The following is a 27,619-nucleotide window of genomic DNA, read 5'->3' on the forward strand; positions in this document are numbered from 1 at the left end:
CAAGAAGGCTTAAACAAAAAATAGAGCGAGCATCTACATTTGATGTTAAGGTGGCGGATGGAAGATCACTTACAAGTCCAGGAAAATGCGAAGGTATTAAAATTATCTTACCAAATTATGAATTGATCACAGATCTTTTTCTTCTACCCCTGGATGGATGCGATGTTGTACTTGGAGCACAATGGTTGAGAACATTAGGAGACATAATATGGAATTTCTCTCAACTAACAATGCGCTTCCAAGATCAAGGAAAAGAAGTTTGCATCAGAGGCAAGAGACAAGATACTATCACATCAATCAGTAGTTATCAGGCAGAGCGGCTATTAAAGAAAGATTGCTCCATTTTTATTATGCAACTCTCCATCAAAAAGGATCATAAAGGTACCTCATATACCCCTCCAGAATTAGAGACACTTCTTTCTAAATTTTCTATGATATTTGCTAAGCCAAAGGGACTTCCTCCATCACGTTCACATGATCATCGTATACCTCTAATACCGGGGAGTGCACCAGCAAATGTTAGACCTTATCGCTACCCTTACATACAGAAGGAGGTAATTGAGAAGATTGTACAAGAGATGCTTCAAACTGGTATTGTTCGCCCAAGTGTAAGCCCATATTCATCTCCAGTACTGCTTGTGCGAAAGAAAGATGGAAGTTGGCGAATGTGTGTAGATTATCGGGCACTCAATAAAATTACGGTGAAAGATAAGTATCCCATCCCCATCATTAATGAATTACTTGATGAATTAGGAGGTTCCTCATTCTTCTCAAAATTGGATCTTCGCTCAGGCTTCCATCAGATAAGGATCTATCAGCCGGACATTCCAAAAACAGCCTTTCGGACTCATGATGGTCATTATGAATTTTTAGTCATGCCTTTCGATTTAACTAATGCACCTTCTACATTCCAAAGTTTGATGAACGATATTTTCAGGCCTTATCTCCGCAAGTTTGTTTTGATTTTCTTTGATGATATCCTTGTTTATAGTTCATCATTCGAAGATCATTTGCATCACCTTTATAAAGTACTCACTCTTTTACGTGAGCATTCTCTTTTTGTGAAAAGATCTAAGTGCAGCTTTGGGACAACTAAGGTGGAATACCTTGGTCATATTGTAAGTAAAAAAGGAGTAGCTACTGATCCCTCAAAGGTGCTAGTTATGAAGGAGTGGCCCACCCCAAAGAATATCAAGGCATTACGTGGTTTTCTGGGTCTCACAGGTTATTATCGTAAATTTATAAAAAATTATGGAAAGATTAGCGCTCCACTAACGGCTTTGTTAAAGAAAGATGCATTTAGATGGTGTCTGAAGCAGAAAACGCATTTCAAAATTTAAAGGAGGCTATGACGACAACACCAGTTCTTGCACTACCTAATTTCAATAAGCAATTTGTCATTGAAGCCGATGCATCTGGAGTTGGAATCGGAGCAGTACTTATGCAAGAAGGACAACCATTAGCTTTTACTAGCAAGGCACTATCTCCTCTACATCAACAGATGTCAATTTATGACAAGGAAATGTTGGCTATCATACATGCTGTTACAAAATGGAGACCCTATCTTCTTGGCCGACGCTTTCAAATACGAACTGATCATAAGAGTCTTAAGTTCATCTTGGATCAACGTATCTCAAATATGGATCAACAAAAATGGATCAAGAGACTTTTAGGATATGATTATGAAATCGTTTACAAGAAGGGAACGGAAAATACAGTAGCTGATGCTTTATCTCGCCTTCCTAACCAAATAGAGTTCACTGCTATATCCTTAGTAACTTGCAAAAACTTGGAGAACATAAAAAAAGAGCAAAAGGAAAATTCAGCGACACAGGCTCTCATCCAAAACATATTACAAAATTCATCGCTAGAACCCCACTATTCTTGGGATGGAGAAATTTTACGATATAAAAATAGAATCTTCCTTCCAAGAAACTCAATTGAAAAGGAAGTAATCTGGAGGAATTTCATTGTTCACCAATTGCAGGGCATGCAGGCTTCCTACGCACGTATAAACGGATTTCAAGAGCTTTCTATTGGAAGGGAATGAAGAAGGATACCAAAAACTTTGTTGCTGAATGTGATATATGTCAAAGAAACAAAGGAGAAAATGTAGCAAGACCAGGTCTTCTTCAACCCCTTCCTATACCTGAACAAATTTGGACAGACATTTCCATGGATTTCATAGATGGGTTACCCACTTCACAAGGACAAAGTACTATCATGGTGGTCGTTGATCGTCTGACAAAGTATGCCCATTTTTGTACATTATCGCATCCTTATACTGCTGCCCGTGTTGCTCAAGCATTTGTTGACCATATAATCAAACTACATGGTCTACCAAGATCTATTGTCACTGATAGAGATCCGGTTTTCACAAGTAAATTTTGGAGAGAATTATTCCAATTGCAAGGTACTAAACTTAATTTTAGCACATCTTACCACCCACAGTCTGATGGACAAACAGAGGTTGTTAATCGATGTTTAGAGAATTATTTACGTTGCTTAACTGGTGATAGACCCAAGGAGTGGGTTCGTTGGCTTCCATGGGCAGAATGGTGGTACAATACGACTTACCACTCAGCTACTAAGATTACCCCATTTGAGGCCATTTATGGATGTATACCACCCTCAGTTAGCTCATACACACGTGGATCAACAAATGTGCATCAAGTCGACCAAAATCTACGCACAAGGGACCAAATATTGCAACTTTTGAAAAATAACTTATGCGATGCACAAGCAAGAATGAAGCAATTGGCCGACATGCATCGTTCGGAAAGAGAATTTGCAATAGGAGATTGGGTTTTTCTAAAACTACAACCATACAAACAAGTTTCAATTCGTCGTTCAAACTCTATGAAGTTGTCACCGAAATTTTATGGCCCTTATAAAGTGATGGAACGTATTGGACCTGTTGCTTATCGCTTGGAGCTTCCACAAGATTCTAAAATACACCCAGTATTTCACGTGTCTTGTTTAAAGAAGAAACTAGGTGATAAATTTACTCCTCAACAACATCTTCCTGAAGTAAATTCAGATGGTGAAGTTAAATTTCAACCTTATGCTATTTTAGAAAGGAGACTTGTGAAGAAGAACAATCAAGCAACGGTTGAGCTATTAATTCAATGGGACAATTTATCTATCGATGATGCAACATGGGAATTATATGATACCATTCAAGAAAAATTTCCAGAGTTTATTGATAAACAACCTTGAGGACAAGGTTGTTTTGAAGGGCGGTGGAATGATAAGATCCTTTAATGGATCTTTTCAAATAAATCTATTAATTTTATTTCCTTTTTAAAATAAGTTTAGACTTTTTCTTTTTTATTTTAGATAAGTTTTAATTTGACATTTTCTCATGAAAATGTATTTTTATTTTATTTTTCTTTTACCCCTTTTCTTTTGAAAAGGTAGTTTTATTTTATTTTTCTTTTAGACCTTTTCTTTTTGAAAAGGTAATTTAGGTCTCTATTTAAAGAGACGTTATGTAACTTTGGAAGATAAGCAATTTCCCTTTTAATTAATCAATTTCGTTTGATTATTGGAGGCCGATCCCCTCGAAGCGATCACCATATCCCCCTTTTCCCTTTCTCTTTCGATTTTTTCACGTGATAGGCCCCTGGGTTCCTATCAATGAGATCTGTGACAAAGATATCGAGGGAGGCAAAGAACCCAAATGTCACTAGTGTCTGGTTTTGGTACTTTGACGCAATGCTCCATGTTGTCATCATCTGCGAAGGCATGCTCCCTGAAAGATGGAATGAGAAGCATAGATCAAGAGATCGAGGGAGAAAAGCGACAATGGTTGCTCCAGAAGAGAAATGGGCTTACCGTACCGTGAATGGAGGTGCAGAAGATAAAAAATAAATAAATTTGTTAAATGACGATGGAAAAAGAAGGCGTCAAGGAAGATGAGAAAGGAATGGGGAAAGGGTATCTTGCCGAGAGGGTGCGAGGCGACTGCACGTTGTTGGTGATAGGAGAGTACTAGCAGGGTAGTAAATGAAATTACACCAAAAATAATAAGCATGCAATAAACAAGTAAATAAAAGAGTAAGATTTAGAAATTGGTATCTTCCGGTTGAAGCATCGGCGTACCGACTATCCTTAGAGAATTTATTACTGCCCACGATGCAGAGGCTCTCCGGCAAAATTCTCCCAAGATCCGACAACCACTCGCGTCATCCGTAGATGCACTCCAAGATGAACGTCGCACTCGGACTCAACCTCAGATCGCTAAAAACCAAGCCTCAGAATAAGGAAACTAGAGCACGTAGAGAGGGAAGGAGGAGAGAGCAGATTGCTCGAGAGAGAATGAAAAATACTGCTTGAGTGCGCAGGTATTTATTCACCTTATTCACCCTGAAGCGAAGCACTGCTTTGCCTCGCGTTGGTTCACGGGGGACAGAACCAAACCTCGCGTTGGTTCCCTCTCACGCGAGACAAAACGGGGACAAAACCAAACCAAAGAAATCACCTGATTTGGGCTCGGCCCGCGTATGCGTGTAAGTCCCTTTAACATTGCTAAACAAGGATGGAAGGGCTCCATATATAAGCTCTTCCAACCTTCTTGGCTTAACAATGTGGGACTAAATGCATACACATATGTATTACCAAAACAAGAAAAACCAAGAAAAATACTTTGAATTAAACTCAAAACTCAACACACATAACGAGCAAAGGCCTACTGTAAGAGATTATTATGACGAGAAGAAGGAAGAAAGAGTTACCTTGTTCGTGCCGATAATGCGAAGAGGTAATGGAATTGGCAGGTAGGCTCGTGGGAAAAGAATTTGGCGGAAAGGAAGTTAGGAAATAAGGGAGCGGCCACTCGTTGCTTGGCGAAGCGGCCGCTCCTTGCTTGGCGAGGCAGTGGCCGCTTCGCATGCAGATGCCGCTCACCTATTTGCTCGCCTCGCCGACCACCTATTTCTCATTTGTATGTCCTATCAAATTTAATCACCCTAAATCTAATTCAAACTTTATTTTAAATCTTTCAAATATACTATACTCTAATAAATTCTAAATTAGGTTGATTATTCATAATTAACTATTAATTATAAATTGATCATAAATAACACCTATTAATATATCGTGACCCTAATTAATCAAAAAATTATAGTTGATCCCAGAACAATCTTAAATCCTTTCGCAGCTATAATAATTAGTATGTATGTTCCTTTCACTTATCTTATACGCACTTGGTTTAGGACATGGTCTATGTGTTAGTATCCACTAGGTTGACTAGGTCACACCTAATCCAAGTAATAATTTCTTATCGTGTGAATTCAAATTACTTAAAAACGTGTCCAAGAAAACCATTCTCTTGATGTGTCATGCTTTGGTCAAAGACTTATGAGTAATAATCCTAACAAAAGGTCTTAAGATATATATCTCCTTTATCAAAGGAGTAATGAATCCTCTGTAAGCTATCCAAACACTTTTGGGTATCTCGACTTACGCTCAATCAATCCAGATTTACACCTCCTAGGAGATATTTACTAAAATATCAAAATATAAGCCTCCCTGACCAAGATGACTTAAATATCTCAAGTCTAAGGAAGCTTGCACTCGAGCAGTAATGAGATCGTCATTGACATGTATAAAACCATATTAAATCTCATAGCATATCACATCCAATGAATTAGTTACTTTTAACTAACATTCATATGTTAACTCTCAACATCCTAATATTTCCAGCCAGCGAGGATCGACTGCTTGGATAAACCAAAGAACATATGCTTGTCTTATAGAATTGATGATATCCAATATCATCGATTCATTGACTAGGAAATATTTCAATACATACATATTTATATTGCACATTAAGAGATATCCACTAATTGTGATCCTATCACAATTTCTCTCACGTTATGCATTGTATTGTGAACTTCATTAATTAAATTAAGATCAATATCATATACATAGAGAATGCACATTCAAATAGTTAATTTTATTTATCCAATAAATAATACAATATCTAAGACAATTAACCTTAGGGCACTCGTAAATATAATAAAAGGGAATAGTAGATTGGATATGTAAGTACTCCGTGGTAGTTTTGGTGTGATCAACCAAGTAAAGTTAGGTCATGTTGGTATTTAACCTTTGTGTCTAAGTGTGCAGGAACTTAGGAGCATAGAAAGTCGATCGAAACACGTAGCTAGCGAGAAGGACGGTACAGGAGAGAGTCGACGAGCTTGGTGCATCCGAGATACGAGGTGCTGCGAAAGAGTATGTGGGCGAACGAGAAGAAGGCGCGCAGCGTTTTTGAGGGATGAGAAGCCGGAGTGGAAGTTTGCTTGAAGACCGAAAAATTGATTCAAGTGAGCCCTATTTCGGATGGTCAAAATCACCTAAGTGAGCGGAGCCGGAATGGAAGGCCCGGACCAATGCAAGCGGAACCAGAGCGGAAGACTATGGACAAAAAGTCAACAGAATGTTGACTTTCTGAATTCGGGCGTCTGAAACCTTTCCGAGGGCTCGGAGCAATTTTTTTCCCAAAACACGATGTGGCGCATTCCATTGCGACGACGATAAAAGTTTATCCCCCCAGACGCCCCAACCAGGGCTATAAATATAGCCCTGGTCCCGGAAGCTTAAACATAACACTTGTAATCATTTCTCTTTCGTTTAGCTTTATGATCTAGTGCTTTAATTGCTGTAAAGAGACTTCTCCGTCTGAAGGAGAGTTTAGTACGCTTTTAACTTTCTTGGATTAACAACCTCCCTGGTTGTAACTAAATAAACCCCGTTGTGTCTCTTCCTTTTTAGTTTCTTATTTCTTTTATGCAAGTGTTGATTATTGTTAAATTATAAAGTCAAGAAAGGTATTTTGTGTTTTTGTTGTGCAGGCTATTCACCCCCTCTAGCTGGTTGCCAAAGGGACCAATAAGTGGTATCAGAGCCACAACTTCAGGAGGAGTAACCATCGAACGAAGCACACAAGATGGCAGGACTGAGCATCTACCACCAAAGTTCAAGGGGGAATTCGCGAGATGGAAGAAAAGGATGGAGGTATTCTCAAAAACATATTTCGATTTACTTTTAATAATGAAATTTATTTTTGTAGCACTTGAGAGTAAAGAAGAATACCAATGGACGAAGAAGGAGAAGGTCTACTTCGTGGCAAACGACAAAGTAGAGTTCCATCTGCTAAGGATTTTACCGAACAAAAAGTCAACCGGATCAGAGCCTACGAGTCAGTAAAGGAGCTCTGGGAGAAATTGCTGGAATTACAAGAAAGGACCTCGGAAGCGAAACTCGCGAGATGGGATCTGCTCAGGAACCAGATCAACAACATCAAATTAGAAGAAGGAGAAACTGTTGGACATCTTCACTCAAGAATAAAGGAATTCATCGTCATACTTACGAATCTCGAAAAAAAGGTAAGCAACCGAGATTCGTTAAGGTACGCGCTTAATGCATTTCCTAAGACTACTGAATAGACATCATTAGTAGATGCTTATTATATATCTAAGGATCTAAAATCAAGTACTTTAGAAGAATTATTTTTAACATTTGAAGTCAATGAAACAAGATGTCTAGATCTGAAAAGGAGTCAAAGCACAACATTACTTTAAAGGCAAAAACGGACGAATGAGATTCTAAATCTTCTCTCGATGACGACGAAATGACACTGATGGTAAGAAAATTTAAAAAGTTATTTAAAACTAAGAAATTTAATCAAGTGCAGGATATAAGAAGAAAAAGGAAAGTAAGATGCTACCACTGTAATGAAGAAGGGTATGTAAAAGACAACTGCCCAAAATTGAAGAATAAGGACAAGGAGAAGAATAAGAAGTCGGCTCATACCTAGTATAATCTAAAAGCAACATGGGATGACACGTCATCTGAATCGGAGACAGAAGCCCTCGCCGAACTTGCGCTAGTGGCAAGTCACCAAGAAGATAAAGACGAAGCAAGCTCGTCCAAAATGAGCATTGATGAAGGAGGAGTGACATCGGAAGAAAGCAACACTTCAAGGGGAGCTTCAAATTATGGGATTGACAAAGTAAGTCAAGTATGATATCTTCCTCTTGACAAGTTATTTTAGTTTGTAAAAATATTATCGAAAAATTGTTATAAGTTAGAAAAAGAAAATAAGGAATTAAAATTAACCTTAGCTGGTTCTTGTCTATTAAGACTTCGACAAAGTAAAAATAGAAAATGACAAATTGAAAATAGAAATAAAATACTTGAAAAATTGTGTATGCTTAAATAATTAAAATATTAGGAGATAAATAGTTTAAATTGATATTTTAAATATTAGGAAAAATATCACAAAAATACATTCTTAAGAAATTTATGATTAATCATGTAGGAAGGAACCTATTTTGGGTTCTAAAATCATATTTTAATTATTTTATGACTTTCAGATAGAAAGTTAAATATTTAATTTCTTTAAAAGACTTTGTATAGAAAGTGGTTGTTGCTCTATCTAAGAAAGTCTAGTGCATTGTCATAGTCTGGAAGTCAATTATTGAAATAAGTATTTAATTGACTAATTGTTAAGCAATTAGTTGTTATAAAAATACTTTCAATTGTTTGTCAAAAAATTTATTAGAAATTATTTAAAAGTTAATTTTTTCGAGAACTTTATCATTTAACTGTACGAAAATTTTCAAATGTTAAAATTTTCTGAATATTAAATTTTTTATAATTTTTTTAACGATAATTTTAACTTTATATGAAATTATTTTTCTACCTTAAATATGTTAAAAAAATCAAAGTTTAAACTTTAATGCTTTTTTTAATTATCCCTTAGACTTTTTATTGTTATTAAGTAAATTTTTTTTAATGTACCCCATTTTTAATGTGATTAAAAGGGGGAGTAGTAAAGATTAAGTCTAGGGGGAGGGTAGTACAATTTTTAATTTTTGTATTTGCAAAAGTCTTATTTTATAATTATTATTTTTTTTATGGTTTTACCCTAACTTAACTTGGGGTTTGCTCACATCAAAAGGGAGAGATTGTAAATATCTCATCGTAGTTTTGATGTGATCAACCAAGTAAAGTTAGATCATGTTGGCATTTAACCCTTGTATCTAAGTGTGCAGGAACTTAGGAGCACAGAAAGTCGAGCGAAAGACACAGTTAGTGAGAAGGACAACACAGGAGAGAGCCGACGGGCTCGGTGCATCCGAAGTACGAGGTGTTGCGGAAGAGTATGCAAGCGGACGAGAAGGAGGCACGTAACGTTTCTGAGGGGCCAGAAGTCGGAGTGAAAGTTTGCTTGAAGGCTGGAAAATGGGTTCAGGTGAGTCTTATTCTAGATGACCGAAATTACCTAAGTGAGCAGAGCCGGAGCAGAAGACTCGGACCAATGCGAGCAGAACCGGAGTGGAAGGCCGGGATGGAAAGTCAATAGAATGTTGACTTTTTGAATTCGGGCGCCAAGAACCCTTCCGAGTGCCCAGAGTAGGTTTTTATCCAAAATGTGACATAGCACGTTTCGTTGCAACAGGGATAAAAGTATATCCCCCCCAGGGGCCTGGAACCCTTCTAGGCGTCCCGACCCGGGCTATAAATACAGCCCTGGTCCCAAAAGCTTAAACAAAATACTTGTAATCATGTCTCTTTCATTTAGCTTTCTGATCTAATGCTTTAATTGTTGTAAAGAGGCTTCTCCGCCTGAAGGAGAGTTTAGTGTGCTTTCAACTTTCTTGGATTAACAACCTCCCCGGTTGTAACCAAGTAAATGTCGTTGTGCCTCTTCCTTTTTAGTTTCTTATTTCTTTTATGCAAGTGTTGATTATTGTTAAACTATAAAGTCGAGAAAGGTATTTTTTGTGTTTTTGTTGTGCAGGTTATTCACCCCCGCCCCCCTCTAGCCGGTCGCCAAAGGGACCAATAGGATAAAAATGTAGTGAGACTTCCATCCCATATGTGAAGTCGACATCTCATCCAAGAAGCCACACTAGGGTCGGGATTGGAAGTAGAAGACCCTGACAATCATCTTCTTTGGGTAGAAGAAATAATGAAAGACTCGGGGTGTGAAGGGGACTCGGTACAGGTGGAAGATAATGACCACCCCATAGAGCAATTAGAATGAGTTGGGGGCTAATTGTTGAAGAAAAATATTGTGAGACCTCAACAAAGAAGCTTGGGACGGGGAATCAGAGGCTACCTATTAGTTGACCTTTAAAGAAAGTAATGAACCTAACAAGAGGAAGGTGTGGTCTATCGATGGCACTCATGATTGCTATTCGATGGTCTGTGGGAATTTTGATTGCAACCAAAGTTGGTCTAGGTCTTCCCCATTAATATCCCCCGTGGAAGTATACCAAAGAGTAGAAATACTCTCAAGGACCATGAATAGGAGGGCAGATAGGATGGAGAAGAGAAGAAAAGAAAGGAATGAAGGTTAGGACGAGGTGACAAAGAAACTTACGGGCAGGCATCTTTAGAGATGCAGAAGATCGCTAAGGATTACTGCTACGGGAGCTTGAAGACGATGACATAATACTATGGTGTTCTCCCTTTGCTAATCATAATATTGCCCTAGCCTGCTAATCTTGACCGTCTGAATAGGAAGGCCAAAAGGCGACTATTATACACAACCATCGGATCACACCCCCGAATCAGTAGAATCCTAACAGTCTCCTCAAGTTGATATTCGCAACATGATGTCGCCATATAGCAACCTCGGACGGGTCAACATTGATAATCGACAATCTATAAGATGGGCTAATTATGATCCAGGTACGCCATCACGCATATCACTGACATTTATGGCGACTGACTCGTCAATTTTCAAGACAAGCTCTTGTATAAACTTAATATTTCTCAATCTGAGAATCCAATTTTCAAATTTATTTTACGTCTTTCGGATATACTTGTAGTGCGTGTGACCCAATATGTTCCTAGTTATGTTAGCAATTTATAATTAACCATTAATTATGAATCGATCATGAGTGGTACCTACTAGTATATCATGACGTCCAATTGACCAAAAAATCATAGTTGATCCTGGAATAATTCCGAATCCTTCAGCAGCTACAATAATTAGTGTGCATGTTCCTTTCACTCATCTTAATTATACCCACTTGTTTCAGGACATTATCTATGTGTCAGTCTCCACTAGGTTGACTATGTTACACCTAGCTTAAGTAATAGTTCCTTATCCTATGAATTCGAATTACTCAAAACACCTGTCCAAGAAAATCATTCTCTTAACATGTTATACTCTGGCCAAAGACTTACGAGTAATAATCCTGACAAGATGCCTTAGGATATACATCTTCTTTATCAAAAGAGTGATAAATTCTCTGTGAGCTATCCAAACACCTTCGGGCATCTCGACTTATATCCAATCATTCCAAACTTACACATCCTAGGAGATGTTTGCTAAAATGTCAAAGTATAAGTTTCTTTAACCAAGATGACTTGAATACTTCAAGTCTAAGGAAGCTTACACTCAAGTAGCAATGAAATCTTCATTGACATGTATAGAATCATATAAAATTTCATAGCATGTCATATCTAATAAACTAGTTATCCTTAACCAGCATCCATATATTAACTCTCAATATCCCAATGTTTCCATCCAGTGAGGATCGGTTGCTTGGATAAATCAAGGAGCACAACATATGCTAGTCTTACAGAATTGATGATGTCCAATCTTATCAATTCATCGAATAAGAAATATTTCAATACATACGTAATTATATTATATACGAAGAGATATCTACTAATTGTGATCCAATCATAATTTCTCTCATGCTATGTATTGTATTATAAACTTCAATAATTGAGTTTAAGATCAATATCATATACATAGATATACATAGAGAATGCACACTCAAATAGTTGATTTTATTTATCCAATAAATAATACAATATCTAAGGCGATTGCCTTAGAGATCTCAAATATAATAAAAGAGAGTAGTAGGTTGGATAAAAATGTAGTGAGACTTCCATCCCTTGTGTGAAGTCGACATCTCATCCAAGAAGCCACACTAGGGTCGGGCTTGGAAGTAGAAGACCATGACAATTATCTTCTTCGAGTAGAAGAAATAATGGAAGACTTGGAGTGTGAGGGAGACTCGATACAGACAGAAGATAATGATCACCCCGTACAACAATTAGAATGAGTTGGGGGCTAATTGTTGAAGGAAAATATGATAATATTGTGAGACCTCGGCAAAAAAGCTTGAGACAGGGAATCAGAGGCTGTCTATTAGTTGACTCTTAAAAAAAGTAACGAACCTGACAGAAGGAATGTGTGGTCTGTCGATGGGGATTTTGATTGTAACCAAAGTTGGTCTAGGTCTTCCCCATTAATATCCGACCCGGGGAAGAATACCAAAGAGTAGAAATACTCTCAGGGACCATGAATAGGAGGGCAGATAGGATGGAGAAGAGAAGAGAAGAAAGAAATGAAGGTTAGGACGAGGTGGCAAAGAAACATATAGGGAGGCATCTTTGGAGATGCAGAAGATCGCTAAGGATTACTACCGTGGGACCTTGAAGACGATGACAGAATATGATGGTGTTCTCCTTTTGCTAATCGTAATATAGCCCTAGCCTACTGATCTTGACCATCCGATTAGGAAGGCCAAAAGGCCGTTATTATGCACAACCGTTGGATCACACCCTTAAATTAGTAGAATCCTAACAATCTCCCCAAGTTGATATTTTTGACATGACATTGCCACATAGCAACCTCAGATGGGTCAGCATTGATGATCGACAAGATGGGCTAATCATGCAGGAGATATGCCATCACGTATATCACTGACATTTATGGCGCTTGACTCGTCGATTTTCAAGGCAAGCTCTTGTACATTGGTAAAGTTTTTAGACATGTTAGCCCTAGAAAGCAACTCAATTGGCAGATCAAATCACACTGCGGTCTAGTCAATTGGACTTGGGCCTCCTTCGACTATACTCGAGTGAGGCTTATGATATGGATAGTATCAAAGGCTTCCACGTGTACCAAGAATGTCAATGGTTATACCGAGATGGGGTGGTCAAAGTCCAGATCATGGGTCAACCCAATTGCTTTTAGTCATGCTATCCGAGATAAGAGGGGGTGGTCATGCAGTTCAGATAAATCAAGACACTTCACCCATCTCCACTCGGTCTACACAGCAAGATGACACAAACATCTTGAATCAATTAAGAATTATAGTATCTAAGTTAAAAATGATAATAAAGTGAGATCAAATAAGTTTTGCACATTTCATCTTCATTTATGATCACACACCTCACGTCTGTTTGTAGGACTCGATTTAAAAGGTCAACATGAAAAGAGTTGACTCCATGACTAGTTAGTGAAAAAAACTCACCTACTAGCCCATTATGAGCATTGCCTAGTTGATTCTAATTCATCTGTTTTGATATATAGTAAATTTGAAACGTGACTCCTCCCTCAGTAATTAATATTCCAGATTTTTCATTCCACTTTAAGAAAATGTCCTACAATATATAGTAATTAGGATTCGAATGAGTACTTAGATAAATTATCGAATACCTCATCGTGACACCATGTGATGGCCAATACATTTTCATGGATATTAGTTTATTCAGTTTCATTAGATTATAAACAACCAAAAAGGTCGAATCATAGTAAAGCTCCAACATACTCTGCTATTACATAGACAATTCATCAAGCCAAATTTTTATGATAGACAGACAAACAAACTAGTTAGATTTGCCGCACCTGCAAATCTAAACTATCATCATTACATCTTGGGAACTCTTAGACAAATTTTTTAATTTCCACTGTCTATGCACTTATAAGCCTCCTTAATTTCCCTTATTATGCGGCTTGCGACCTTAGGAGTGAACATTCTAGGCAGGTTTGCCTCGAGATCAATTTCAATGGCCTTGCTCTTGATCAAACTATCTCTTTTAACCAGAATGTCTTGATCCACTTCACTCGATAGCCTAGTTTTAACACATAAGCGTAACCATATTTGAACAATCTCCTTGCAAATCATATTGAGTTTGCCACGGATTATCTCTTCCAGCAAGGTCTGTTCCTTCCCGTCACCGCAATTGATGTCAACTGCAATTGCTGTGGGTGATAGGAGACTGCGGGCATAAATAGAGGATGACATGTAAGGTTGCACCTGTGGAAGTTTGGAAAGCACTTGTCTCTGTTTATCCAGATCGGTTTGATGGTAAAATTCGTCAAGGTAGTCAGGGTGGAGGACGACATCCTTGCGTGGTATCAAGTCCAGGAGGAGAACGAGGGACGTTGGGCTTCCTTGCATGAACTCCATAAGAAGGTGAGGAGCATCTGTGGAAGAATTAAGAAAGACCAACAAAGTGGCTATATTAAGAGCACCAGTAGGGATCTGGCAATGCAGCCATGATTCCAGTATGAAGTTCACCTGAACAAAATTCCAATAAAATGTGAATAAGACACTTTGTTTTTCTAGGTTTTGTGGCACTGACACTTGATTATCTATGTGAATTATCATCATTTTTAAGCACATAGAAACTCATGAATCTATCTATTATGTATACGAAGCAACGGAAAGAATGAAGACAGAAGTGAATTGGTACCGTGGAATCGCGGCCACCGTGTCGGATATCGATGGCGCCATGGGCCGACCCGGACGGATTTTGGAAGGACAGGACGTCGGAGGGCACGGTGGAGGGGAGGAGCTGCGGCCCGAGCCCGGTCTCCACCATGGAGAGGATTTCCACCATCAGCTCCCGCTGCGCCGGCGGTAGGTAGGGAAACTCCGCCACTGGAGGCGGCGGGGAGCTCATCGATGCGCGGACCCGAATGGATCTGCTCTTGCAGTTGCAGCCTGCGGCCGCGACGGTGGAGCTCGGACGAGGAAGGAGAGGAGAAAGGAGGCAACCCACGGCCGTCGAAGACATTATTTACTGATGTGTGGATAATTAATTTGCAAACTTGAATCGATTTCAAAACTCCCTTCGAATTGATTAATATTGAAGGTGACCGACTCTAAAAATAATTTTACTGGCGGGTGGGCAATTAATTAACTTTTGTTTTTTTATATAATTTGCAAACTTGAATCAATTTCAAAATGGATAATTAATATGTAAACTTTTTTTATAATCCAAATATCTACTCTTCCGATTGATTAATATTGAAAGTAATAAAATTTTTCATTAGTCACTCGTAAATTCAAAAAATTGAACGCGTCAGACGCAAAGAGTTGAACATTTACGGTTCGAAATCTACAGTAGGCATAATTACTATTTTATTTTTAATGAAGATTCGAATGTGATCCTTCCATTTGTGCGACTGTGCACACTGACACGACGCCATGCCTGGGCAATTAATATGCAAACTTATATCATTCATGTGTGTGGATAATTAATTTATTTTTCCTTCAAAATTTTAATGTTAAGATGTAATAATCATGTAATATACAAATTATAATATATTTTTATTTTGTTAAATTCAAATTAAGATGTATACTGTGATATTATAAATATTAATTAATAAATTTTAAATTATTAACGTTAGTCAGCACTAGCATGGGGCATGGCGCATGGCGCATGGCGCATGGCGCAAACAGATCGTCCAGATCAGTCAGTATGGCCGATAACTCCAATCTATTCTTGATCGACTGCTCCCATTAGCTCCGTGGCCATACTGCCGCCAATGAGGAAACAAGAAGTGACAGGTCATAGTTATAAATATGTCTCACTTCCTAACTTTTGCACATCTTGATTGATAGGTGCCTACGCAATAACAGAAACCAAGGCACTCACGTCGTCAAAGCGTAGGCTACTTTAGAGGCTGCCATAGTTTCGCATGGGGCATACTTTACAAAAATCTCAGCTGGATCCATGTAACCTCCTGCACTGGGCCCAGCATCATCGAGCGGTATTGCTGAGTCTATAGCAACCTCATCCATATGTCAGATATCATGTCAGAAATTAATTAAATAAATACTAATATCATATGAGAAATTAAATAAATAAATATACTAATAAAACGGAATCGAAAGAGGATAATATTGATAATGGTAGAAATCTTTAATGAAAAAAGAAATCAGAGGGTGAAAGGAGAGAGGATCATCGCTCGTACTCACGATTCTACAAACATCACAGACCAAGTATTTAGGAGTGTTGAGATAAAAATTAAGAAAGAGATCTTTGATATAAATACTCCGATATTCAAGTCAGAAGAAACCGAATGAAAAAGAGTATACGAAAGTAGAATTGTAGTAAAAGTACATGTGTGAGCGTACTTAGTCAATAAAGAGGATTCCCTTTTTATACAATCCAATCAAAATCCGTTGTACATTCTTTTTCACCTGCCAGAGAATGTTGAATGTCAGGGGGTGTCAGATGAAAGAGAATGTACAACGGATTTTCATTAGGTAAAGGAAGGTTCCGCGGTTTGTATGTGGTAGAGCATTAGAATATTCCCTGACGAATATCTATTATTCTCTGATAAGTTGTTGCAATTCCCTGACAGCGTTGTCTCCTGGGGATTCGACCGACTAAAAAGTCGACTGGGATTAAGGCTAAGACAATGTCTAAGAGAAGTGAGGGGACTGAACCCTAAGAGTTCGACCGACTAAGAGACCAGGAGTAAGGTTGAGACGGTGCCTAGGAGAAGTGAGGGGGCTGAGCCTTGAGGGTTCGATCGGCTAAGAAATTGATCGAGAGTAAGGTTGGGGCGGTGCCCAAGATAAGTGAGGGGACTGAACCATGAGGGTCCAACTGGCTAAGAAGTCGACTGGGAGAAAGATTAGGATAGTGCCTAGGAGAAATGAAGGGACTGACACCTAAAAGTCCGACCGGCTAAGAACCGGCTAGGATTAGATTTGGAGTCCAACTGGTGTAAAGCAAACCGGGATTATTTTGGGAGTTCAATCGATGTAAAGTCGGTCAGGCGTAGAGGAGTAGACTACCTGGACGGGTAGTCTTTGACCTTAACTACCACCTTCTCTTGACTTTTGACTACCATGTCATCTTGACCGTCATCCCGCCCTATCACAAGCCTCCATTTCAAATCTTGTTAAAGGAGGTCCATGCATGACTGACTAGACCAAAGACTATTTACTGTCATACTATTTAGCCGGACGGGAGATACTTATGTGTTGTTGACCGAGTTTGATAGATTGCAAATGCCATGAAGGTAAGAAAAAAACCTTGGGATGACGTGCCTTTTTACCTTCCACCGTTCCCTTTTTGCCTTCTATCATTGCCATAAATATCTCTTTTTTCCAATACTGTCATGCTTCTATTTGCCTTACTTTCCCCCGCAATGCCAATGTGCAATATTCTATGACGATTCACCTACTCCTTGCTCCAATGATCTTGAGGGATGACTCTTCTTCCAATGTGATCGTAAGGTTTGTGTCTCATGACCGTTCTTTAAAATGTCCCATGGCTTCTAAACCTGCACGTATCCTTTGTTTTTGTTGTATTTGTTGATGCGGCGGGACCGACAAGATGGGGAAAAATTGCCTACTAGAAAAAAGATAAGTCCTTCTCATTCTTTTGATTTTATTAGTAACACAATAAAAATAATAATTAAAAAAACAATTTAAAAAGAGTAGGTAAAAAACTAAAGTTTTAATTGGTTACAATTTAAGTGGTTGTTAATCCAAGGCGTTGAAAAAGTACTAGAACATCTCCTTCGTTGAAGGTGGAGAAGCCTTTTACACACGTTGATAGCTCAAGAATGACTAGGAAAGTTAATACAGAAGTTGTTGATTATTTCTTATGTCTAGGGGTCTTTTTATAGCCCTTGTAAAACTTTATCCGCAGCTTGAAGGCACCTTCAATGAGGTCTAAGGCGCCTTCCATCGGATAAATTTTATCTGCTGCAAATAAAACTCTATCCACGGCTAACGACTATCGGAAGACGCCTTCAAAGGCGCCTTCCAATGCCTTCGTACTGTTCATCGAAGGCGCCTTTCAGCGCATTCCATATGCCAGATCGACTCCTTTGCTGATCTCGTCACGTGGGTGATGCTCCGGCTAATTAAAGTTGAGCTCACCCGAACCCAACTCTAACCTTCTCTTCGAGCAACCTTCCTCCCTGACTTCTCTTTCCTCGGACTGCTACACGCATCCTTCTCGTCCTCTGGTATATTCTTCCGCAACATCTCGTCCTTCGGATGCACTAAGCTCGTCGACTCCCTTCTCGTGACATCCTTGTCGCTAGCTGTCTTTCGCTCGACTTCTTGTGTTGCTAAGCTCCTGCACACTTAGATACAAAAATCAAACACAACAGGACATAACTGAACCTAGTTGACCACATCAAAATTACCCCAGGGTACTAATAGTACATCTTCCTTGTCTTCCTTCGGCAAATCTGTATGTCCCTTGGCAGCCAACTAGAGGGGGTGAATAGCCTCCACAATAAAAATATAAACATTTCTCAAACTTTACAGCTTTATTAGGGCGGACAGGAGGCGGCAGTGGTCTCCTTTCTGCTTAACCAGTTGGAGCAAGGGTCTTTACTTTTTTTTCTTTCGGGCGGCCTGAGCTTCCTCCACATTAATGTATTTGGCCAATTTCTCCAACAAATAGTTGAAGTCATTCGTAGGTTTCCAGATGAGGGCTTAAAAGAATTCTCCTTCCAACGGTCTTAAGAAAAGGTGTTTATTAATATCTCAGAGGTGACAGACAGGATGTCGAGTGCCATTTGATTGAAATGCTTGATGTATGCCCACAAAAACTCTGTGGCCCTTTGTTTTAGGGCAAATAGACTGTGATTAGTCTTCTGGCATCTCTTGATGCTAGCAAAATAGTGCAGGAAGACTTTTCTGAATTCTTTGAAGCTGGTGATAGACCAGACCGATAGTCTATTGAACCATCTCTATGTTATGCCTGAAAGAGTGGTTAGGAACACTTGAAACTTTATTGCATCGTTATACTGGTGGAGAAGGGTCACGTTTTGGAATTTACGGAGGTGATCCTCTGGGTCATTATTACCCTCATATTCTATGATAGATAGGGGCTTATAACCCCTAGGCAACTTCTCGTCCAATACCTCCTGGGAGAAAGGTATGTTGGGTTGCTTAGGCATCTCTCGACTGGCCAGAGCCTTTCCCCTCTTCGGATCTTTCGAGGACGAGTTCTCGGCCGAGGAAGTTTGACACCGCTCCCTCTTGGTGCAATCCTCTCCAGGTGTTGAATAAAGTGCTCAAGGGAAGTCACATGACTGCTTTCTCTTGGACATTCCATCTAAGGTGAAGGGTCTATCCTTTGAGGCCTCAAGTGCGCGGCATGGATAAGAATCCGCAGTTTGTTTTTCTGAAGCCGCTTGCACCTTGGCCTCTTTGAACGGTTCATATTCTTTAAGCATCATAGTAGCATCGATTCTACCAGTATCCTCTATCTTTATGTCCTGGAACAGGTGAAAAGAATTCCATAAATAACGCCAAATTTAATCCCGTCCAGAAGCTAAGTCAGATGGGGGATGGTGATAGCGATGGAAATAATGTTAACGAAGAGAGGAATTTGAGGCTTGGGGGAGAGGATCGCCGATGGTACCCACGACCCTGCAGACACCACAAACCAAGCACCCGGGAGTATTAGAGCTAAAAATCAGGGAAGAGGTCTCTAACGTAGGACCTTCGACCCTCAAGTGGGAAGAGGCCGAGCGGTAAAGAGTATGCGAAAGTAGAACCGTAGTATAAGCACATGTGTGAGCATACTTGGCCAACAAAGGGAACTTCCCTTTTTATACTACCCTTTATAACTTCCGCAATCACAAGGCATCAGAAAATGTCGAATGTCAGGGGTGTCAGGTAAAGAGAATGTACGACGGACTTCCATTGGGTAAAGGAAGATTTTGCAATTTGTATGTGGCAGATCATTAGAATATTCTCAACAAATAACTATTATTTTCTAACAAATTATTATGATTCCCTGGCGGCGTTGTCTCCTAGGAGTCCAACCTGATAAGAAGCCGACCAGGATTAAGGATAGGACAGTGACCAAGAGAAGTGAGGGGATTGAGCCCTGAGGGTTCAACCGGCTAAGAAATCGATTGGGAGCAAGGTTGGGACGGTGCCCAAGAGAAGTGAGGGCCTAGGAGAAGTGAGGGTACTGAACCCTGAGGATCCGACTGGCTAAGAAATCGACTGAGAGTAAGGTTGAGACAGTGCCCAGGGAAAGTAAGGAAATTGAGCCCTGAGGGTCCAATCGACTAAGAAGCCGACCAAGAGTAAGGCTGGGACGGTGCTTAGGAGAAGTGACGAGCTGGCCCCTGGAAGTCTGACCAGCTACGAACTGACCTAGATTAGATTGGGAGTACGACCAACATAAAGTTGACCGAGATTAGATTAGGAGTCCGACCGACATAAAATAGGTCGGGTATAGAGGAGCACATTGTCTGGACTTGTAGTCTTTGTTAGACAATACAATCTGTTGCCGGAGATTTTAGGGGACTTAGTTGAATTTAAAACTTACACAGAATTTAAATTCAACTTATTGTCGAAATGATCTGAGCAGATAATCTTAGGCTGCCAGCAAGGGCTGGTTTTCGTAACGCAGCAGAGATGAGCGACATGGCAGGTCTGTAGAGCGGTAAAGCAGGTCGGCAGAGTGGCAGACCAGAGCGGAAGACTAAGTCTGCAGAGCAGTAGACCAGAGCGGCAGAGCAGGTCTACAAAGCGGCAGAGCAGGTCTGCAGAGCAGCAGAGCAGGTCTGCAGAGTAGTAGGGCAGAGCAGCAGACCAGCACTGCAGTGCGGTAGACCAGAGTGACAGAGCAGGTCTGCAGAGCGGCAGACCAGAGCGGAAGACTAAGTCTACAGAGCAGCAGACCAGAGTGGCAGAGCAGGTCTGCAGAACAGTAGGGCAGAGCAGCAGACCAACGCTGTAGTGTAGTAGACTAGAGTGGCAGAGCAGGTCTGCAGAGCGGCAGACCAGAGCAGCAGAACAGATCTGCAGAGCAGCAGACTAGAGCAGCAAACAGATCTGCAGAGCAGCAGACCAGAGCAGCAGGTCTGCAAAAAGGAAGACCAGGTCTGCAGAGCAGAATGACCAGGTTTGTTTTAGCAGGTCTACAGAGCAGAATGACAGGTCTACAGTGGGACAGACCAGACAGTAAGGTCGGGTGAAAATTTCGACCGGCCAAGCTGACCGAGGCCTGCGAGTAGCAGTTTCCTTGAAACAGATTCGCCCACCTCCGGTTGTGCTTTGAGGTTGACTCGGGTCGTCTGTTTCTCAGGATACAACGATCGATCATGAACTCCACCAAGCATTGGTGGTCACGGCGAACTGAGTGGCACCCGAATGCTACCACGGGCACTCTGCTGAGCAAGAGTTGCATAACAGAGGAGGAGAATGAGGAGGAGAGTTTCTGCCTTCTTAGCTGTGTTATCTGCGTAATCTTTTGTCTGTGGTCGCAGCCTCCTTATATAGGGTCTTCTTCGAAGTTGTGTTTTTTTATTTTTTCGATCTTGTGATTCTATTGTTCTTTTTTGTTAAACCTAATGTTATTTTAGGAAATTAAATATTGAATTTCGTTAAGAGACTTTGTTGAGGCAGTGGTGGATGCTCCATACCCAAGAAGATCATGTGCCTTGCCATGTTTGACCTGTGAGCTAATTTATGAAATAAATATTTAATTGAATTTATAACATAGATAGATTTGGATCAATAGTGTTATGTTCCGCTTGCGATCCAAGTCTAAACCATTAAGCACAGATAAGTTAAATTTGGAATCAATAATGTTAAGTTTCGTTTGCGATTCCGAATTTAATTTTTAAAGAACACAATAGGTTGTTATGAAATGTTCGACACTTGTACAAAATTTTATACAGTGAAACCGGTACGATCTTCCTAGGACCAACCAGCATGTTTTACCGTGGGCATGGTTAGCAGATATCAAAGTAACCCTGGACAAGGACACTGGACTGCAGTAAAGCATATATTGAAGTACCTGAGAAGGACTAGAGATTATATGCTGGTTTACCAAGCAGATGATTTGCTCCCTGTGGGTTACACGGATTCTGATTTCCAATCAGATAGGGACAATAGTAAGTCTACATAAGGCTATGTGTTTACTTTAGGAGGTGGAGTCATAGCATGAAGGAGTGTTAAGTAGAAATACGTTTCAGACTCAACCATTGAAACTCAGTATGTGGCAGCCTCTGAGGCAGCCAAAGAAGCTGTATGGCTTAGGAACTTCCTAATGGATTGAGATGTGATTCCTGATTTGCCCAAAATCATCACAATTTATTGTGATAATAGTGGTGCAGTAGCAAACTCAAAGGAACCACGAGCCTATAAGGCGAGTAAACATATAGAGCGTAAGTACCACCTAATATGAGACATCGTAAAGCGAGGAGAAGTTATTGTTGCCAAGATTTCATCAGTAGATAACCTGACAGATCCTTTCACTAAGGCTCTTCCGGCGAAAGCTTTTGATTGACATGTTGAAGGAATGAGAATCAGATGTATGGCAACGTTTATGGCAGCATAGTCTTTTACTATAAGTGGAAGATTGTTAGAGTGTATACTAAAAGCCTAGCTTTTGGTAAACATTTACTTTGAAATAAAGAATCACATTGGTCAAATGTCTACATTTATATGCTAAGTGTAGTTGTTCAATTAATTTATATTGTAGATAACATGGTGTGTGGTGTCACACACAGAAGATCATGTTATCAGTTCCTTATAAATTATAAATAGTAGCTCACGACTAAGATGGAAAGGAACAAACCATTGGAATAGTCATAGTGTAATTTGGTATTAGTTTATCTTGACTATAAAATAACACTAGTACACTCTGAGTGTATTGAGTAGGACCATTTAAGGTAGTTTTTTTATATTAATTGCATAAAAGAACAAGACCTTTGTTATTATGGAAGTGTGTGCTCTTAATCCTGATATAATAACAAACGCATATATTTAGTATTTATTTCTTTAATTTATTAGTAGGTGAGATTTAGTTCGATAAATCAATAGGCCCGATAAGTTAGGAAATAATATTATTTATAGTGTGTTGTTGATTATAGAAGGAAACTGTGTCCTACAATCTAGGTTGATGATGTCCCCAAGAGGAGCTCATAAGGATTGTCATGTAAACTCTGCAGGTGGACTTAGTCTGACATGACAATAAGGTTGAGTGGTACTACTCTTGGAGTTAGATATTAGTTAAGTGAGTTATCAGTAATTCATTTAATTAGTGAACATAAGTAATATGGGATTGATGCGGTAGTTTAATAATAACTTTTTAGTAGTATAAGTTATTATTGATGAACTCGAGTTGGATGTTCGGGGCGAACACGTGAAGCTCAAGTTCATTGGGAGACCAAAATCAATTCCTCCTCTCGATCTCTGTCGTAGCCTCTTATTTATAAAGTCTTATACCCACCTAAACCCAACTTCCTACCCACCTTAAGGTGGTCGGCCAAGCCTAGCTTGGAGCCCAAGCTAGGGCCAACCAAACCAAGGAGAGATGGGTTCAAGTGGTGGTTGACCCTAGCTTGGAGCCCAAGTAGGTGGCCAGCCACAATAAAAATAAAAGAGATTTTAATTTTAAAATCTTTCCTAATGTAGAAGTCATGATTTAAAAGAGAGTTTTAAAATTAAAATTTTTCTTTTATAGTTTCTACAAAGGATTAAGAGAAAAATTTGATATCTTTCCTTATTTGTAGTTAAAAGGAAGATTTTAATTTTGGAGAAAACTTTCCTTTTTGTAATCATCCACATGTTTTAATAGAGAGATTTTAATTTATAAAAGTTTCCTTTTATAACCAACCATGAAGGAAATTTTTAAAAGAGAAATTTTTATTTTAAAAATTTTCGGAAACAAATTAGAAAGTTTTAATTTTGTGTTTAAAACTTTCCTTATTTGGAGGACTTGTAGGGGCTGACCACAAGATGGATTAAGAGGAAATTTTAATTAAATTTTCCTTATTAGCCATATGCAAGGAAAATAAGAAAGTTTTAATTATGTTTAAAACTTTCCTTATTTGTTAAGACCAAGGAATATAAAAGAAAGAGTAGAGACGTCTCACCTCACCTCACATCTATTATTTCTCTCCTCTCCTTTCCTTGGTGGTGGTCGGCCCTCTCCTCTTTTCTTTCTCTCTTCTCCTTATGTTGAGGCCAGCGGCACTTAGAGGTCTTATTTCATCTTGGTGGTCGGTTGCTTGTGGAGAAGAAGAAGAGAAAGAAAGCTTCTCTTGAAGAAGAGTTGGTGGTCGAAACTTGCAAGGAGAAGAAGAAGGCTTGGATGGATTCTCGTCTTGGTAGATCGTCGCCCACACGACGTCCGAGATAAGAAGAGGAATACGATAGAAGATCGTGAGGTTTATAAGCTACAAAAGGTATAACTAGTTATTAGTTTCCGCATCATAACTAGTTTATTCTTTTGTTTAGATCTTAAAATACCAAACACAAGATGCTAATGATTCTAGGTTTTGGATTTATGATTCGATTTTGTGTTTCTTTTATTTTTCGATCTTGTGATTCGATTGTTCTTAATGGTTAAACCTAGGGTTATTGTAAGGAGATTAAATATTGAATTTTGTTGAAAGACTTTGTCTAGGAAGTGGTGGATGATCTCATACCCAAGAAGGCCTAGTACCTTGCTATGTTTAACCTGGAAGTTGATTTCTGAAATAAATATTTAATCAAATTTGTAATATAGGTGGATTTGAATTAATAATGTTAAACATCGTTTGCGATCCAAATCTAAACCTCTAAGAACAGATAAGTTGAATTTGGAATCAATAATGTTAAGTTCTGTTTGTGATTCCAAATTTAATTTCTAAAGAACACAATAGGTTGTTAGGAAAGGTTCAGGACTTGTACAAAATTTTTGTACAGGGGAATCGGTACGATATTCCGAGTAGCAACCAACAGTTCTCCCTTTGCTAATCGTAATATAGCCCTAGCCTACTAATCTTGACCGTCTAATTAGGAAGGCCAAAAGGTAGTTATTATGCACAACCGTTGGATCACACCCCCAAATCAGTAGAATCTTAACAGTCTCCTCTAGTTGATATTCTTGACATGACATTGGCACATAGCAACCTCAGAGGGTAAGCATTGATGATCGACAAGATGGGCTAATCATGATCGAGATATGCCATCACGTATATCATTGACATTTATGGCGCTTGACTTGTCAATTTTCAAGGCAAGCTCTTGTACAATGGTAAGGTTTTTAGACATGTCATCCCTTGAAAGCAACTCAGTTGGTAGATAAAATCACACTGCGATCTAGTCAATCGGACTTAGACCTCCTTTGACTACACTCGGAGGATGCTTGTGATATGGATAGTATCAAAGACTTCCACGTGTACCAAGAATGTCAATGGTTATGCTGAGATGGTGGTCAAAGTCCAGATCATGGGTCAACCCAATTGCTTTTAGTCAGGCTATCCAAGATAAGAGGGGGCGATCATTCAGTTCAGATAAACCAAGATGCTTCATCCATCTCTGCTCGGCCTACTCAGCAAGATGACACAAGCATCTTGAATCAATTAAGAATTATAGTATTTAAGTTAAAAATGATAATAAAGTGAGATCAAATAAGTTTTGCACATTTCATCTTCATTTATGATCACAGACCTCACGTCTGTTTGTAGGACTCGATTTAAAAGGTCAACATGAAAAGAGTTGACTCCATGACTAGTTAGTGAAAAAAACTCACCTACTAGCCCATTATGAGAGTAAGTGAAAAAAACTCACCTACTAGCCCATTATGAGCATTGCCTAGTTGATTCTAATTCATCTTTTTTGATATATAGTGAATTTTAAACCACTAGTGACTCCTCGCTCAGCAATTAATATTCTAGATTTTTCATTCTACTTTAAGAAAATGCCCTAAAATACATAGTAGTTAGGATTCAAATCATGAGTACATGGATAAATTATTAAATACCTTACCGTGACACAATGTAATGGCCGATACATTTTCATGGATATTAGTTTATTCAGGTTCATTAGATTATGGCACAACAAAGTCATCAATACTCTCTAAAGCATACAATATTTTCACAAATAAACAAACAAAAAGGTCGAATCATAGTAAAGCTCCAACATACTCAGCTATTACATAGACAATTCATCAAGCCAAATTTTTATGATAGACAAACAAACTAACAAAATTTATATATTTAATTTATAGCTAAATATATGGTTTGCCATGACAAAATATCAAGAGGATCAAGTTAGACATGCAAATTTGGTTCCTCTGGACTAGTTTCTATTACGATTTTGCTGCACCTGCAAATCTAAACTTATTATCATCGTTACATCTTGGGAACTCTTAGACAAATTTTTTCCACTGTCTTATACCTTATAAGCCTCCTTAATTTCCCTTATTATGCGGCTTGCGACCTCAGGAGTGAACATTCTAGGCAGGTTTGCCTCGAGATCAATTTCAATGACCTTGCTCTTGATCAAACTATCTCTTTTAACCAAAATGTCTTGATCCACTTCACTCGATAGCCTAGTTTTAACACATAAGCTTAACCATATTTGAACAATCTCCTTGCAAATCAAATTGAGTTTGCCACGGATTATCTCTTCCAGCAAGGTCTGTTCGTTCCCGTCACCGCAATTGATGTTAACTACAATTGCTGTGGGTGATAGGAGACTGCGGGCATAAATAGAGGATGGCATGTAAGGTTGCACCTGTGGAAGTTTGGAAAGCACTTGCCTCTTTTTATCCAGATCGGTTTGATGGTAAAATTCGTCAAGGTAGTCAGGGTGGAGGGCGACATCCTTGCGTGGTATCAAGTCCAGGAGGAGAACGAGGGAGGTTGGGCTTCCTTGTATGAAGTCCATAAGAAGGTGAGGAGCATCTGTGGAAGAATTAAGAAAGACCAACAAAGTGGCTATATTAAGAGCACCAGTAGGGATCTGGCAATGCAGCCATGATTCCAGTACGAAGTCCACCTGAACAAAATTCCAATAAAATGCATGAATAAGACACTTTTTTTTTTCAAGGTTTTGTAACACTGATACTTGATTATCTGTGTGAATTATCATCATTTTTAAGCACATAGAAACTCATGAATCTATCTATTATCTATACGAAGCAACGGAAAGAATGAAGACAGAAGTGAATTGGTACCGTGGAATCGCGGCCACCGTGTCGGATATCGATGGCACCATGGGCCGACCCGGACGGATTTTGGAAGGACAGGACGTCGGAGGGCACGGTGGAGGGGAGGAGCTGCGGCCCGAGCCCAGTCTCCACAATGGAGAGGACTTCCACCATCAGCTCCCGCTGCGCCGGCAGTAGGTAGGGAAACTCCACCACTGGAGGCGGCGGGGAGCTCATCGATGCGCGGACCCGAATGGATCTGCACTTGCAGTTGCAGCCTGAGACCGCGACGGTAGAGCTCGGACGCGAACGGAGAGGAGAAAGGAGGCAACCGACGGCCGTCGAAGACATTATTTACTGATGTGTGGATAATTAATTTGCAAACTTGAATCGATTTCAAAACTCTCTTCGAATTGATTAATATTGAAGGTGATCGACTACACATAAAATTTTCATTGGCCACCAGAAAATTCAGAAAGTGCACGCGACCGCAACGGCAGAGCCCGGAGGAGGAAGAACACCGCGAAGACATTGTTTACTAATGTGTGGATAATTAAGTTGCAAACTTGAATCAATTTCAAAACTCTCTCCGAATTGATTAATATTGAAGGTGACGGCCGACTCTACAAAAAATTTT

General features: G+C 39.4%; 2 protein-coding genes across 2 annotated transcripts; both read right to left on the reverse strand.

Annotated features, from left to right (window-relative positions):
* Nucleotides 1-13,526: 13,526 nt before the first annotated feature.
* Nucleotides 13,527-14,905, reverse strand: LOC121977835 (red chlorophyll catabolite reductase-like). The gene is made up of 2 exons (XM_042530258.1): nucleotides 14,524-14,905; nucleotides 13,527-14,348 (listed from the first exon to the last, which is right to left on the reverse strand). The coding sequence occupies exons 1-2, from the start codon at nucleotides 14,845-14,847 to the stop codon at nucleotides 13,725-13,727; spliced, it is 948 nt and encodes a 315-aa protein (XP_042386192.1). The 5' UTR covers nucleotides 14,848-14,905; the 3' UTR covers nucleotides 13,527-13,724.
* An 11,302-nt stretch (nucleotides 14,906-26,207) lies between these two features.
* LOC121978528 (red chlorophyll catabolite reductase-like) lies at nucleotides 26,208-27,219 on the reverse strand. Its single transcript, XM_042530863.1, has 2 exons — nucleotides 27,010-27,219; nucleotides 26,208-26,831 (listed from the first exon to the last, which is right to left on the reverse strand). Exons 1-2 carry the CDS (start codon nucleotides 27,217-27,219, stop codon nucleotides 26,223-26,225), a joined length of 819 nt encoding a protein of 272 aa, XP_042386797.1. The 3' UTR covers nucleotides 26,208-26,222.
* Nucleotides 27,220-27,619: the final 400 nt, after the last annotated feature.

This window comes from Zingiber officinale, chromosome 4B (assembly GCF_018446385.1).
Source record: "Zingiber officinale cultivar Zhangliang chromosome 4B, Zo_v1.1, whole genome shotgun sequence".
Taxonomy (NCBI): Eukaryota; Viridiplantae; Streptophyta; class Magnoliopsida; order Zingiberales; family Zingiberaceae; genus Zingiber; species Zingiber officinale.

Coding starts and splice junctions, on each gene's coding strand:
- LOC121978528 (XM_042530863.1), bottom strand. CDS start 27,219: ATGAGCTCCCCGCCGCCTCCAGTGGTGGAGTTTCCCTACCTACTGCCG. Junction 26,832..27,009: donor ACGGTGGCCGCGATTCCACG/GTACCAATTCAC, acceptor AATTTTGTTCAG/GTGGACTTCGTACTGGAATC.
- LOC121977835 (XM_042530258.1), bottom strand. CDS start 14,847: ATGTCTTCGACGGCCGTGGGTTGCCTCCTTTCTCCTCTCCTTCCTCGT. Junction 14,349..14,523: donor ACGGTGGCCGCGATTCCACG/GTACCAATTCAC, acceptor AATTTTGTTCAG/GTGAACTTCATACTGGAATC.